General features: G+C 36.0%; 1 protein-coding gene across 1 annotated transcript; it reads right to left on the reverse strand.

Annotated features, from left to right (window-relative positions):
- Nucleotides 1-1,713: 1,713 nt before the first annotated feature.
- LOC131596980 (uncharacterized) lies at nucleotides 1,714-4,458 on the reverse strand. The gene is made up of 4 exons (XM_058869703.1): nucleotides 4,146-4,458; nucleotides 3,418-4,071; nucleotides 3,101-3,334; nucleotides 1,714-2,015 (listed from the first exon to the last, which is right to left on the reverse strand). Exons 1-4 carry the CDS (start codon nucleotides 4,456-4,458, stop codon nucleotides 1,714-1,716), a joined length of 1,503 nt encoding a protein of 500 aa, XP_058725686.1.
- Between the last annotated feature and the right edge of the window lie 11,602 nt (nucleotides 4,459-16,060).

Here is a 16,060-nt window from a genome sequence, read left to right on the forward strand (position 1 = left end):
TGGAGACAAAGTTGAAAAGCTGAAGTTTTGTGAACCCTGTGTACTTAGAAAATCTTGCAGAGTGAAGTTCAACAAAGGCAAATAAAGAACACATGGATCCCTTGATTATATTCATGCTGATCTTTGGGGGCCTGCAAGGTGTCCATCACATTCAGGAGCGAGGTATTTTCTATCCATAATAGGTGATTATTCTATAAAATTATGGGTATTCATCCATAACTTGGGTATTCCATAATAATTTCATTTCGAATTTATGGTTTTAAATCTGATATGAAATAGTTAAGAATTGTATTACAAAGTAACCATATACTCAATTTCCAAAGTTTTTGAAATTGGCTTGGTATTTTGAAACATAACCATGTTGTCTTAGCTTAAAGAGTTAAGCTTGGTGGTTTTCATAGGTTGAGGGACCAAAATATAATTCAAGATAAATAGAAAAACGTTTCAATCTATTAATTTGTGGTTTTAAAACATCCACTTATCTCATCCAAAGGCTTCCCCTTTCATATGAATAACAACTGTGGGTAATCAATTTTCTAATGAAGTGTTATAAAAAGCAAAAAAAACTGCTTGAAATAGCCACTCTAAAGTATCAGCGCCATAAAAAAACCCTAACTCGATTTTGTGGGTTCTTAAAGAGGGTTGTGGGATATTTTATTCTCCATAATGGGGGAAATAAGTGAATTTTTTAAGTATAATATGGTTGAAATGAGGTGGGTGTAACAGTTGTAAAAGTTGAGTGTGTAGAGTGTAAGGTAGGTGGGGCATGTGAAAAATAGAATACGAGGTTGTGGTTTTGGAGTGGATAAGTTAAAAGTGGGCATGATTCCCTTATATAGGTTAGTGAAGTGGGAAGGGCTATATGCATTAGTGGAAAGAGGTGTATATGAAAATATTTTCAATGCTAATATGGTTCATAGGTGAAGAAAATATACCTCTAGAAACTCTATTATGTGAAGAAGATGTTAGCATGGAAACAAACTATTGAGTCATAAGAGAGGCGAGTGAGGCAAACATAGTTTACATATGTTCATCAGTACTATTGTCCAACTGACTCATCTACATAGAAAGGTTATGATTGATGTTTTTAAGATGAATCAACTACATAGAGATAATATAGTTGCTAGTTTTCATGGTTGTTTCTGAAATTTCTAGTACCAGACAATCGATGTCTTAACCGATGTTATGACATCCACAGCAACAACGAGTAAACAGCAACACGCAGTAAAACAAACAATAGCAGTAAACAAACAACACACAAGGAATTGCTTACCTAGTTCGGTGACAATACTAAAAACTATCACACACACCACATCACACAACCATAGCAGAAACAACTGCACTACAGCATACATAGTACCACACAAGACAAACTACAATAAAATTCACACCTGCAGTTTAAAACTGCCACACCAGAATACCAGAGAACATCCACATCAGAAACTATACAACTACACAACCATACATCCTCACCATAAACTACAAAAACTACACATCCATAAAATACCATAGAGAAAACCTTCAGCTTCTGAACAATTAGAAAAATAACTGCATAGTGCATAGCATACCAGGAAATAACATTTGTTCTAGGGTGGCATTTATTACCACTCCCCCTGTTTGGCCATAAATGTTGCCAAAGCAACTAGAAAAGGAATAACAGATACAGGCCATAGAGAATACATCCAAAAACAAAGAAAAAATCACCAGAAAGCTCTAATTAGATTCAGATCCAAGATCCTCTCCACCAGAACCACCATCTGCACTTTCTTCAGATTCCACTTCTGCATCTGATTCATCAGCTTCAGCATCCTGACCAACTTGAGGTTCATCTTCCTCAGCATGCTCAGTATCTTCTTCCATCTCAAGCCTGTGAATAAGCTTCTCTAGAGTCAACTTTCTGGACTCCAGCTCTTGGCATGTTTCCTTAAGAGTGGCGATTACTGCAGCTTTCCCTGTTGGAGCTTTTTCCTTGGATGTCCCAACGGATGTCATGGCAACATCAGAGACACGGGTTCCTTGGAACAACTTGTAATGAAAATGAAAATTCTAGTAATTCACGCTCGATGTCTTGCTGGATGTTATGACATCCACAATTACACAGCACAAATAATTAAAACAGAACAACATAAAAACAATAAAGAACACACAGAATTGTTTACCCAGTTCGGTTCAACAACCTACTATGGGGGCTACCAAGCCAGGGAGGGAATCCAATATAAGCAGAATTAATTCAGAGTTAAACTCCCCCGTTTACAACTCCTCACTTAAAACCCACCCAATGCAATTCCAACCTATTCCTAGACCTAAGTATCTCCACTCAGTCCCCCTCAATCACAGCAGTGATTACAAAAACACATTACATAAATTTAGAGAGAAGACATACTTCAAAAACACACCTTGATCTTCTTAAAAGCTTCAATCAAGAGACACACACTCGTGCTTAAAATCTTAGAGTGACAATTAACACAAACAACCTATTCCAACGCAATCATCAAAGACAATTGCTTGGAGTACAAGAGACAGCTACAAAACTATGGTTCTTCACAACTAACAATCTGCTCTCTCTGCGTTCCAAATTAGGATTGCAGAATTTTTATATGCAGCTCTTGGGCCTTGGGCTTTTTTAGAAACAAATTAGGGTTAACCAAGTTAACCTAATTTACACGCCATCTGGTTGTTAAAATATGTGCTGTTAGCAAGATCTTCTGGACGAAATATTCAACACACAATAAAAGGTTTCCTAAACTGTTAATTGAGAGAAATCGGGAAACACAATTAATAAATTATAACAGCTTCTGCTGTCACACACGGATGTCATGACATCGGTCATGACATTCACTACATGACCTGTATTAGTTTAACACATATGCAGCCTGCATATCACAATATCAAACAGGTATTTTTTACCACAAATGCAGCCAACATAAAAACATCTTCAAAAAAGAGAGAGCCCTGTTCCGCTTGCCCACACTGTCATTGTCATGCAGGATGCTAGGATACTGATTCAGAATTATCCCACACAGAAGAGATGGGAAAGAAATCGGGCCCTTTACACTGTAACTGCCAACATGTTTCATAGTCTGTTCAAAAATATAAGAACCATTGTCAAAACTGGATTTGGTTCCCACAACATAAATGAATCTTCCAAGAACAATTGAAATTGTAGATTTATGATTTGTTGGCACCCAGTTAGCAGCTCCAATTTTATGCAACATTGCATACTTCACACTGAGCTTCCCAGTTGACAGTTTTTCCCTCAAAGGCCAGTTCTTTACCTGCTTGGCCGTTATCACCTGACACACTTGGTTGTCAGTCACTTCAAGCTTAGACTGAGCTTCAAGTAATTGTTGATCACAGATGAAGAAAAAGTGACACACTTTCCTCGAACAAAAATCTTCCTGAACTCCTTGGATTTACCATCCGCACAATCTTCAGAGAGGTTGACTATGAATTCCTTCACCAGGATCTCATAGCACTTATAGAAATTGGACACAGTCTTCATTAGTCCTGCATGGTGGATCAACTCCATTACTTCCTTACACTTCAGCGCATTCTTTACAAGTTCCCTCTCTAGGGCCAGCCTCTTCTGGAACACATACTTCCACCTGTTCACACTTGAGGGAAAGTGAAAGGATATATTATCAATAGGAACATCTGGAACACTTGCAGCCAGCTTGCTGGAAGAGGGTTTCTTCCTGCAAGGGATATCTGGGACATCGCTTGGGACATCAGAATCAGTCTCATTAAGAACAATAGCCTTCCTCTTATTAGGCACAACTTTGCTCCAAGATTTTGTTGGCCCAACAGATGTGCTCTTGGGCACAGCCTTCTTCTTGACAAGACTTCCAACCACATCCTTCTTCTTGATAGGACTATTCACAGCAGTCTTCTTCTTAGGGGAACTATGCATGACTGCCTTCCCTTTCCTCCTTGTCATAAGCCTCTTGGCTATGCTCGGACTAACAGAGGCAATCAGCTCAACATCAGATATGTTGTCAACCTCCACAATAGTAGCATCTGTACTAGAAGCACCTGTACCACCACCAATATTACCAGCATTAACATCACAGCCTTCAGCATCAATGTCATTGACATCGTCAGGAACTTTGTTAGGACATTGTCATCATCTTCATCAATTTGTTGACCAGCTTCAGCCATTGGAACATCTTCAGTTTCCTTCAGAGAACTACCATCTTGATTCACACCAGAATCTTTTGGAGGGTCAGGCATTACAGAGTTCAGAGGGACAGATATCCCAGGAACCTCATGATCTTCATTCAATATTCTTGTTACCAATTTAGCAATAGTATTATGAACATACCTAGAACCTTCCTTTGTTACCTCCTCATGAGGAGTGGAAGATGAGGGATTGGTGGTCTTGCCGCGAACATCCTCCTTCGGTCGCCGTGCATGTAGAGTGTGCGGTTTCCTTATCTTCAAATCATTAACATGCACCATTCTCAAGGGCGTAACGTTCAGAACCTCATTAGGGTTAGTCACATCAGCACTTGTAGCAGTGTCATGCACATTTAGAGGAGACACTTATTTGGGAGAGAAGGAAGACGATTGTTGAGACATCTTGGTGAAGAGAGTGATTCTTGAACAATACTCGGTGGAGGAGAAAGAGAAATTTGAGAGCATAAGATAATTGTTGAAGATAAACGACAACCGAAAAGTCCTTTTGGAAACTAGGAGAACCTTTATGTAGAATCTAATTTTGGAACTTTTCAAATATTGACTATTTAAAAAGCCCAAAATATTTTCCCCAATTAGAATTAATTGCTACAATTCCTCCTGAAGGCAGATGTCTAACTTACCCCTCAATTTTTCAAATTGATTTGCATCTAGGGCTTTAGTAAAAATATCTGCAATCTGCGATTTAGTAGCCACATGCTCCAAACTAAGAACTTTATCTTCCACAAGATCTCTAATGAAATGATGTCGAATGTAAATGTGCTTGGTTCTACTGAGCTGAATTGGATTCTTTAAAATGTTGATAGCAATCAAGTTGTCACAGTACAATGTCATGACATCCTGTGTGACATTGTATTCACTTAACATCTGCTTCATCCAAACCAGTTGAGAACAACTGCTACCAGCTGCTATGTACTCAGCTTCAGGAATAGATAAAGAGACACAATTATGTTTCTTGCTGAACCATGAAATGAGATTATTCCCCAAGAAGAAGCAACCTCCAGATGTGCTTTTTCTATCATCAGTACTACCAGCCCAATCAGCATCAGAATATCCAGACAATATAGGTTCACATCCATGAGAGTACAGCATACCAAAATCACAAGTTCCATTCACACATATCCGAGCAATCATGAGTTTTTCACCTTCATCCTTCACAAAGAGAGTTTTGTCTATCCCTCCTTCCCTGTAACCATTTCTAGCCAACCTTTCATACCAAGCTCTAGGAGCTTGTTTTGGCCTCCTTCTTTTAAAACTTCTTGTTTTGCCTCTAGACTTCTGTTTATTTAAGACATAACTTGAGTGCTCAATGTCATCACATAACTCAAGGTGAGATGGCTCTGTTCTAGTAAAGTTTCTTTGTTGATAGATCATCCTTTTGGTAAGTACACGAGGCTCAGGACATGTGGACTTCAAGTGACATATCTTGCCACATTGATAGCATCTCTTGTATGAGATAGATGTGCCCCTTTCTTAATGTTTTCTTCGATGTTGGGGCTTTTGATTAGACATCACCTGCTCCATCATGTAAGGCATGTCTCTTACTTCTAAATTTTTGTTATGTGATGTATTCAGCAACTTTCTTTCCAGAGCATCAATGTTTGACAAGATACTTGCTTTTTCTTCTTGTAGGAGAATATGAGCATTTCTATACTCCAACAATCTTGCACATAGTCTTTCATTCCTTAGACAGGTCTTAGAGTAACCAGCAGCAAGTTCACTAATAGTGAGTTCTCCAACATATGTCTCTTCATCAGATTCACCCACGTCTTCAACAACATTCTTTATCTTGGTAAAGGGATCCACTGTTTTGACTGATCTTTCTTGATGATTTCCCTCAATCTCTTCTTTGGTCATAGGAGATTCAGAGGAGTACTTTGAGATTCTAGGCTCCCATAAGTAACAATTTTCCTTAGATCTAGACCCCTTCATGACTTCCTCATGTTCTCCATTTGTGACAATACATTCTTCTTTAGTGAATCTGACATTGAAACCTTGGTCACATAGTTGACTGATGCTGATCAGATTTACAGTCAATCCTTTTACTAGTAGAACATTATCCAGATTTGGAACTCCAGGACATTCCAGTTTTCCAATCCCTTGGATTTCTCCTTTTTATCCATCACCAAAAGTCACATAGTTAGAGGAATGAGGTTTGATGTCAATCAAAATATTGTTTATTCCAGTCATATGCCTTAAGCAACCACTATTAAAATACCAGTCTTCCTTGGCTGACACTCTTAGAGAAGTGTGAGCTATTAAGGCAGTTTCTTTGGAAACCCATTGCCCTTTCTTGGGAGGAGGATTTTGTTTGGGCTTGGGTGGTTGGTGGTGATTAGGATACCCATTCAGCCTGAAGCAGAAAGGTTTCATGTGGCCAAATCTTCCACAGTAATGACATCTTCATCTCTGAAATCTATTCTTAGACTTATTCAAGCTTCTATTCCCATGATGTTGAGGCGGATGTCTTGACATCGGGTGTGACAACTGATCTTCAGTCTTTGCCTTTATGAAGTTTGATATTTGTCCCTTCTTACTCACAAATCCTATCCCAGGCATATTTCCAGCTTTCTGACCTCCTTGCAGAATTTCTTCCAAAGTGTCAGTTCCATTGTTTAACATCTTGAAATACTTTGTCATCTGGTCAAGTTTTGAGTTTAACAAGCTCACTTCACTGTTGAGTGAGTCTATGACCTCAAGATGATCTTTCTTCTCAGCCTCCAACTCCTGAATGATTTTTTCTGCTTCTCTCTTAGCTGACACACTTCAGCACTCATGATACACAACTTCTTGTATGAGGCTGCAAGTTCATCAAAGATTAGCTCATCACCACTAGAGTCATCATCAGAATCACAGACACTAGTGAGTGCAGTGACATGCTTTACAAATTCCTCTTCAGACTCACTACCAGAGTCTCCATCAGACCAAGTGATAGACAATCCTTTCTTTTGTTTCTTGAGGTATGTAGGACACTCAACTTTAATATGTCCAAAGCCTTCACACCCATGACACTGAATATCTTTACCTTGAGTAGACTTCTCTTCAGACTTTTTACTTGAATCAAATTTCTTGCTGATGTCAGAAGGAATGTTCTTGACATTTGATCTGTTCCATTGATCCACTCTTTTAATGAACTTGTTGAATTGTCTTCCAAGCATAGCTATGGCTTCGGATATACTTTTATCACTGCCATCATTACTCTCCTTAGTATCATCTTCAATATTTGATACTAAGGCTATGCTCTTGTTTTTCTTTTCAACATTGTCACACATTCCGATCTCAAATGTCTGAACTGAGCCTATGAGCTCATCTACCTTCATACTGCTCATATCCTGAGCCTCTTCTATAGCTGTCACCTTCATGGCAAACCTCTTGAGCAAGGAACTTAGAATTTTCCTTATCAATTTTTCTTCAGACATCTTTTCACCTAAAGCTCCAGAAGAATTGGCAATCTCCAGAATATTCATGTAGAAATCATGAATAGTCTCATCCTCTTTCATCTTTAGATCTCAAACTTAGTAGTCAGCATCTGAAGTCTTGACATCTTGACCTTGGAGGTACCTTCATGAGTAGTTTTAAGAGTGTCTTAGACTTCTTTGGCTAGCTCACAGTGGTGAACAAGTCTGAATATATTCTTGTTTATGCCATTAAATAAGGCATTCAAGGCCTTAGAGTTGCCCAGAGCCAAGGCTTCTTCCTCTTGGTTCCATTCTTCTTCAGGTTTTAGCACAGTCTTTCCATCCTTGTTTGTCTTCTTAGGATGTGCCCATCCTCTGTCAGCAGCTCTCCAGGCCTTTCTATCTATTGACTTCAAGAAGGCTATCATGCGAGGATTCCAGTAGTCATAGTTAGCACCATCCATCATGGGTGGCCTATTTGTAAATCCCACGTCCTTGTCCATAGTACCAGAAGATACAATCCCTAGATCTCACCAAGAAAATAACAAGCAGGGTGCCTGCTCTGATACCAATTGAAATTTCAAGTACCAGACAATTGATGTCTTAACGATGTTATGACATCCACAACAACAACGAGTAAACAACAACACGCAGTAAAACAAAGAATAGCAGTAAACAAACAGCACACAAGGAATTGTTTACCCAGTTCGGTGACAAGCACACCTACTCTGGGGGCTACCAAGCCAGGGAGGAAATCCACTATAAGCTATATTAATTCGAAGCTAAACAACCTCCGGTTTACAACTTCTCACTTAAAACCTACCCAATGTAATTTCAATCTAACACTAGACCTGAGTTCCCACTCACTCCCCCTCAATAATAACAGTGATAACAACCTTAGAATAACAAGATTAAAATCGAAGACACACTTCAAACAAATCCTGATGTTTCTTCAAAGCTTCAATCAGGAGACACAGACTCGTGCTTAAAAGCTTAGAGTGACACACACGGATTACAACCAAAATCCTAGTGCAATACAATCATCAAAGAGATAATTGTTTGGCTCACAAGAAACATACTAACACACACATGAATACACAGAAAACATAACAATCTTCACGCTCACAAACTCTGCCTACGAAAATAGGATTAGCAATCTTTTTATAGGCAGCACATGGTCCTTGGGCTTCAAGTAACCGAAATAGGGTTAACCAAGTTAACCTAATTCTTGTCCAGCAGGGCACTAAAACATAGGCCAAGGCTCCGTCAATATATGATATAAATCAGTCCACAAAGATACGTTTCCTAAATAGAATCCAGGGTCAAATCAGGAAACACCACAAAAAAATATAACAGCTCTTGCTTTCAGATACTGATGTCACCACAACCAGTGTGACATCCAGAAAAATCATGTATTAGCTTAACACAAACACAACCTGCAGACTACACCAAAGCATGTCATGACATCGACCATGACATTAAAATCCAGAAGAATGTTTTACCATAAAATGCAGCCAACTTCAAAGAACTTACAATTTCAAAGTTGTTGTTATGGTTGATAAGCTCATCAAGGCAATCGGTTGTGACTTAAAAAGAATCTTCAAGATCTTTTAACGTAGAGTTTGAGGATTTAAGAAACCATATGAAAACACCAATAATGATGGATTCTACTTCTACTACCAATTAGAATTAACCACTAAATTAGATAGGAGAAAATAAAATAAAATAAAACAATCGTCTCAATATCCCTACTAAATGTTAACAAATAATACACTTAAATACTTATATTTCTTAATGGATATAAATAATAATGGACTCAAAATCATTTAGAGAAAATAAAATGACTAATGGGTCAAAAGCTTCTTAAAAAGAAGGGAATTTCTTACCTCACCCCTTGGGATTCTTAAACACCATGTACATTTCAGAAAATACCCATACTTTCGAAGATGTATCTCCAGACGCACCTTTTTACTACTTAAGGTTGGTTTGTTTCGGAGGTGCATCTACGAAATAATTCCTGTTATGTATCTCCCGAACCGTTTTTGATAAATTTGCGCTAGAGTCTCTTCTCCTCCCTCATTCTTCATTTTTCCTCTTCCAACTCTCCAATCTCTCTCAAACCTCAAAAATTATTTTCCCACCATATTCGCTTTTTTTCACTCGAGTTCGACAGTGAGCATCAACTTCAACGATCAACATACTCCAAATAATTTAAAGCTCAATATAATCGATAAGTTTTTGAATTTTTCCTTTCTAAAGCATAGCTTTACTGAGGCATTAGCTGAGGCACGACAAGTATATGGTGATCCAGCTGAGGCTGAGATACACAGACAGTGTGTGCTGGTGTGTTTCTTTCTATATTTGATCGACACTCAGCTATTTATGGGTACGAGCTCCACGTATACCGATTTCGCTTATCTCAGATACTTTTTGGATCCCACACGGATCCATGAATATAACCGGGGGGTAGCTATGCTGGCGTACACTTATTCGAGGCTGGGAGAGGGATGCCTGTGAAAGACCAGAACTGTCACTTGCAACTATTCACTATATGTGGTAACAATCTTATATCCTTATACTTTTTTTCACTTCTTTTCATTTTATATTCGTGATAATGTTTGATCCCGATGTTTTTTATTTTTATTTCAGGGTGGATATTCCAGCACTTTCCTATGATATCTGGCTGAGGGGTTGTGTCGAATTATATCGAGGACTGGCCGTGTGCTCGTGCCTTCATCCCCTCAGAGGGAACCAGGAAGTCGACCCTTACAAAGTCTATCTAGAACGTATGATTATTGAGGACACCTATTACGATGTTTATGCTGCTCACCATGCGACGCGCCCGTTTGATGACATCTCACTATCTGCCAGAGCGCGTCATGTGGCAATTGGGCTGCACTCTGACGATACCCCGACACCCTACTGTCTCTACTCCTCTCGGCTTGACTCTTAGGCAGATAGATGATATATTTGCTGACTATCAAAACCACATGCATGGTACCGAACGAGGCTCTGGCGGCCAGAGCGGAGAAAGACTGAAGCCGCGTTGATGGCTACATCATGTGGTTCTTCACTGTCTCACACCCCTACATGGTGCCCACTGCAGAGGGATCACCGTCCAAAACCAACTCATCAGGAGATATTACAGGAGCAACAGTCTCAGTTGGATCACACTCAGGATGTGTTGCCTCGCTGTCTTCAGATAGTTGAGATAGGATGGGCAGGCATTGAGTCAAGTTTCTTTCTTGAGGGATTTAGTGGCAGGTGTATAATGGATGACATGATTGCGGTGGCACAGGGGGCACTTGTGTACCGCATACATCGCACCAGGACAGGTGGGATAATAGACGGTAGTGACATAAGAGGCAACAGAGGATGTGGGAGATGTAGAGGAGGCAACAGAGTCAGAGGAGAGGATGTTGATATTGTCCGACACACACAATACTGACTGTGGTGATTATTTTGTTGTACTATTTTTTATGACATTGATGTACTATTTTTTGATGAAGTTTATGAGATATGACTATTTTGATGTATTATTTTGATGTACTATATAAGATTGATTGGACATATCACTATTTTGATGTATTATTTTGTTGCACGAAAAAATTGGAGTTTTGGAGTGAAATATACCTAGTTTAAAATATAGTAGAAAATTCTGGAGTCATATCTACGGAAAATTCTAGTGCTCAAACATCGGAACTTTCCCTGAACTAAATTAATTTGTAGCTCTTCTCAGCGTTTACTAGTTTAAAATGCTTTTGTAGATAAAGCTCTGGAAAAAAAACCAAATTTTGGCCAATTAAAAGTGTTTCCTAATATGCATCTCCAGAAACGGAGAGTATTAACAAAATTGCGCCAGATGCCTAAGAGTATAAAGGGTGGATTAAGAACTTGCAAAAAAGAAAGTTAACCAAACTAATGCTGAAATAAGATGAGAAGATTATAATTATTGTGGGACAAAATCGATCACATTATTAAAATTGTATTGAACTAACACCAATGATTATACTAACACTTCCTTGAATATCAGTTTCTATTAATAAGATTATCCTAGTTTTATTGTTTAATAGACGAATGTTTTAATTTATAGATTCGAGTTGAAAATCAGAGCATCTATCAATATTCTATTATACATAAAAATTAAGTTAAGTGGCACACAGCAACATTGCAAGCTGGACACAGAAAAATAGTAAAGAGCACATGGGTGCATTGAGAAACGAACATGATCCCATTTCATTGGTCAATAGATTAGATACTCCTCTCATGCAATTGCAAGTGCAACACTTCAAAGTAATAAATTCAACAAAAACCTACTCCAAACCAATTATATTTATTTAATGTTGCTTCAAAGACATTTTAGAGAATCTATGGAAAATGGCGTGCAAGAATCTATCAAGGCCAATCAATATCTAAATTCCAAAACCAGTCTTTGTCAATGTTTTTAGGAAAAAAAAGAAATTATTAGCGAAATTCATAATTATTTTTAAGATTAAATACAGTAATATATTAAGAAGTTGTTCTACCAAAAAAAACATATAATATCTTTGGTGAAATGAAAGAGCAGAGTTTTGATTCAGTTGAGCTGATTTTAAATATGATATCGTGTAGATGAATATATAAGATTAACACTCTAATGTTTATATCGATAAAAAAATTAAATAATATTGTGAGTTATGATTTAGAAAATACTCCTGATTTCATGTGAGTTGTCTTGTATATTATTGACGGTTATAGACATCTCTCGCTTTTCGGCATGAAATGCAGATCGTCGTTCGATATCAACTAACACTAGGCCGAAATTTATAGGGTGGATCGAGACTATAAAGTGGGATTACATTGTACATTCGATATCTTGTTTTAATAATTTTAGACTAATAAATAATATTTAGGGTGTTAAAATTCCAAAAGATTCAAATAATATTGCAATTCGACTTTTAAAAAATATATAAAAACAACTCAAATATTATTAAAGTGTTCCGCTGATATTTTGTATAATCGACTTGGTTTGGATCAAATTTTAAAAGTAATCCAAACCAAATTGAACAACACGTATCTATTTTTTTTAGGGATAATAGCTATTTTCCCCCCTGCCATATTAGCGAGGTTTGAAAAACACCCCCGTAAAAAAAAAATTTAGATTCCCTCCCTAACATATTCAGATTCCTACAAATTGGTCCCTCCCCCCATCCAGTCACCAGAATCTGAATTTTTTTAATAATTTTTTAAGTTATTTTAATTAGTGACATGGAATAGTTGATGAGTTGGCACAGTAATTGAAGGTAGCTGCGGTAAAAACTTTTCACGAGTTCACAAACCGAAAACCCTAAAACATTATTTGAAGCAAAATCAACCACAAATTTCCTATCTTGTTAACGTTAAACCCAGATGTTCATCACCAAAATCAACCACCTGCAAATCAATTTTTGAAGCAAGGCACAAACGCTCTTCCTCGCATTGAGTTTTGAAAGGTATGTCATGTATAAACGTTGTTTTTTTGTGCGTTAAAAGATTGAGTTGTTCTGAACATTTTTTACTTCTCTTGTGGTCCCAATCCAATTTTGTGGTCCCCTAATGCGAGTTGTTTATATTAAATTTCAGAAATGTCCACCATCAGTGTCGTATTTCACCATGGGGGTCAATTTGTGCGTGAAAAAAGGTTCATCTTCTACAAGGGTGGGGACGAAACTACTGTTCACGAACAAGTAAGAAAATAAGTTACAGTGTCGTATTTCACCATGGGGGTCAATTTGTGCGTGAAATTTTTTTATGATTTAGTATTTGATGATATTTTTTACTATTTATTAATTTGATTTAATTTATTTTTTAATTTTAATTAAAAATACATAATTTATAATTTTGATATGTAAAAACTAATCTAAATTAAATCGCATAAATTAAATTGAATTGAATTAGATTTTTTAAAACGAATATTCAAAATCAAATCAAATCACAAATAAATTTATCTTTAAATAAAAAAAATTATTTAAAATTAAAATTAAATTGCACCACGAATACTCCTAATTAAACCTCGCCCTCTTGAGGCTATGGACGATCTAAAATGGAAATAATAGCAATATAAAACAAAATATGATAATACATTGAAATTTATCTCTTATAATTTTTTTTTAATATAAAATTTAAAAAATATTTTTTTTCTCATTCTAAATTATAAATCACTGTTAATAAATCATGTGTCCTAAATTAAAAATTAATCTACAATACTAATATAAAATTAATGATTTTCTTTATTAAATCATTTTTTATTTGTTATTTTTTATTCTTTCAATTCTTTTTTATAAAAAAAAATCAGATTATTATTGATGAATAGCATGAACAGTCTTTTGCTTCTTAATACTTTTTTTTATGACAATCATAATTTTAAGTTGAACACTAATTTGATACAATTTCATTCACAAATAATCATTTCAGTTAAAATATACTTATTGATTTTTATTTGTTTATTGTTGTAAAATTAGTATTGATTCAGTTCAAAACTATAGAGCACGCACCAAGTTTTAAATCAGTTAATTGGGTTTTTAAAATTGAATTGTTTGTCAATTACTATATATTTTTAAAGTATTTATTTATAAATATTAATAACTTATTTATAATTATATAAATATAAATAAATATTTTTTAAAATTTTAATATTAAGGCTTGTAACTGATTAACTTAAAGAGATCAATCTTACCGTCCACTTGTAGAATCCCATTTAAAGTTTGAGCCAGGTTCTGTATGAACAGGATTCAACACAAAAATTGTTTGTATTTAGTGAAATTCAAATCTGAGACTTTAACAAGAATATAATCTCAAGACTCAGACTTTCACCATTTGACCAACCCCTAATCAATAATTCTCACTCATTTAACTTAACTAAAACATATCAATTACTTATCTATTATTAAATTTTTTTAAGTTTTATTTTAATTAAAAATCATTTGTTACTATATTTTTTATTATTTATTTTGTTGATTTGCAATTTTTAAATTATGTTTTTTAAGTTAAGTTTTTTTATCACTATATTATATAATGCAATAGTGTTTAAATATTCAAATCTATCAAACTAAAACTGATCCAGAAAACAAACTGTACAAAATTAGATATTATTGGCAAAATGAATAATTAAGATACTTTCATTGTTTGTGAGATCAGTTTGTGAATGTTCTAAATGAGACCCCAAGGCCCACTGGTCGTTGAAGAGGCCCGACCTGTTCAAATAGGATGTGACTCTCACATAGAGAATAGAATTGTATGATGGCTCACATGCATTTCAGTAGGTGTTTGTCTAAACATTAGAGTGTTGTTCACTACACTCTAATATAGTAATAAATACGTCTCCAAAATACTTCTAGTATAGTTCGGGTTTCAAAATTAGACTGCGGTTATTAAACAACACTATATCTCATTAAATCAGTTCAACTCAGTTAGTAATTATGTAGAAATATCAGATGCACGATCGCGGGTTCAAACCCACGACATCCCACCCTTTCACTTTTAAAGGGTGAACCCCAACAACAAGGCTGCACGATCACGGGTTCCTTGCATTTTTGTTTGTGAAATAACCGACTAAATGAGTAATCTTCTCTACCTTTAAATGACTAGGATATTTTTGTTGCTGTCAGTGTGTGTATACCCTTTAATTGTATTGTGTCATATATGTGTTCTTCACTTTGTAACTGTGAACTTTTTTGAAGTTCAAATAAAATTAATCAACTATCATTTGTAGGATGAAATTGAAAAATGTCGTAAACCATGTGGCAGTCATGGTTATCTTACTAGTAGTGGTCTACATAAGTTATTTGCAGTTTATGTTCCTACCTGTACATATGACACAATATAATTAAATGGGCCAATATTGTGCTGCTTTTTCAAGTGTATTTTCAGAAATATATCTCTAAAATAAATTATGACAAAAAATAGAATTTGGTGTTTCTGGAGATGTATCTCCAAAAATATGAGACATTTTTGACATTTAGCCAGGGGTCTGTAAAAAGGTATCTTCACTATGTTCAATGTAGTGTTCACTGCACTCAATAGACTGATTACACGCGTCACTGATTACACGCGTCGAAAACTCCAAAATACTTCTCGTATAGTTTGAATTTCAAAATTCAAACTCCAAAATACTTCTAAGTTTCGTCAGAATTTCAAAATTCGAACATGCCTATTAAACATCAAGTGACTACATCAGAATAGCACCCCATTTTAACTCAAAAAATAATAGTTCGGATTAACCTTGCCTGCGTTTTTTTGTCTTTCCTTTGTATTTCAAGTTTTGCTCACATTTAACCATTTTTTATGCCCTTGCAACATATCAGTTCTTCGAACCTACTTTCGATAAATAGAAACTATGCATAATTAGAGATTCAACATCCAGAGAAGTGTAACTTTGTGCACAAAAGACCACTCTACTCTAGACAGCTCTTGATTCAGAAATGGAACACCTTTTCTTCACAAGTACTATT

This window comes from Vicia villosa, linkage group LG4 (assembly GCF_029867415.1).
Source record: "Vicia villosa cultivar HV-30 ecotype Madison, WI linkage group LG4, Vvil1.0, whole genome shotgun sequence".
NCBI lineage: Eukaryota > Viridiplantae > Streptophyta > Magnoliopsida > Fabales > Fabaceae > Vicia > Vicia villosa.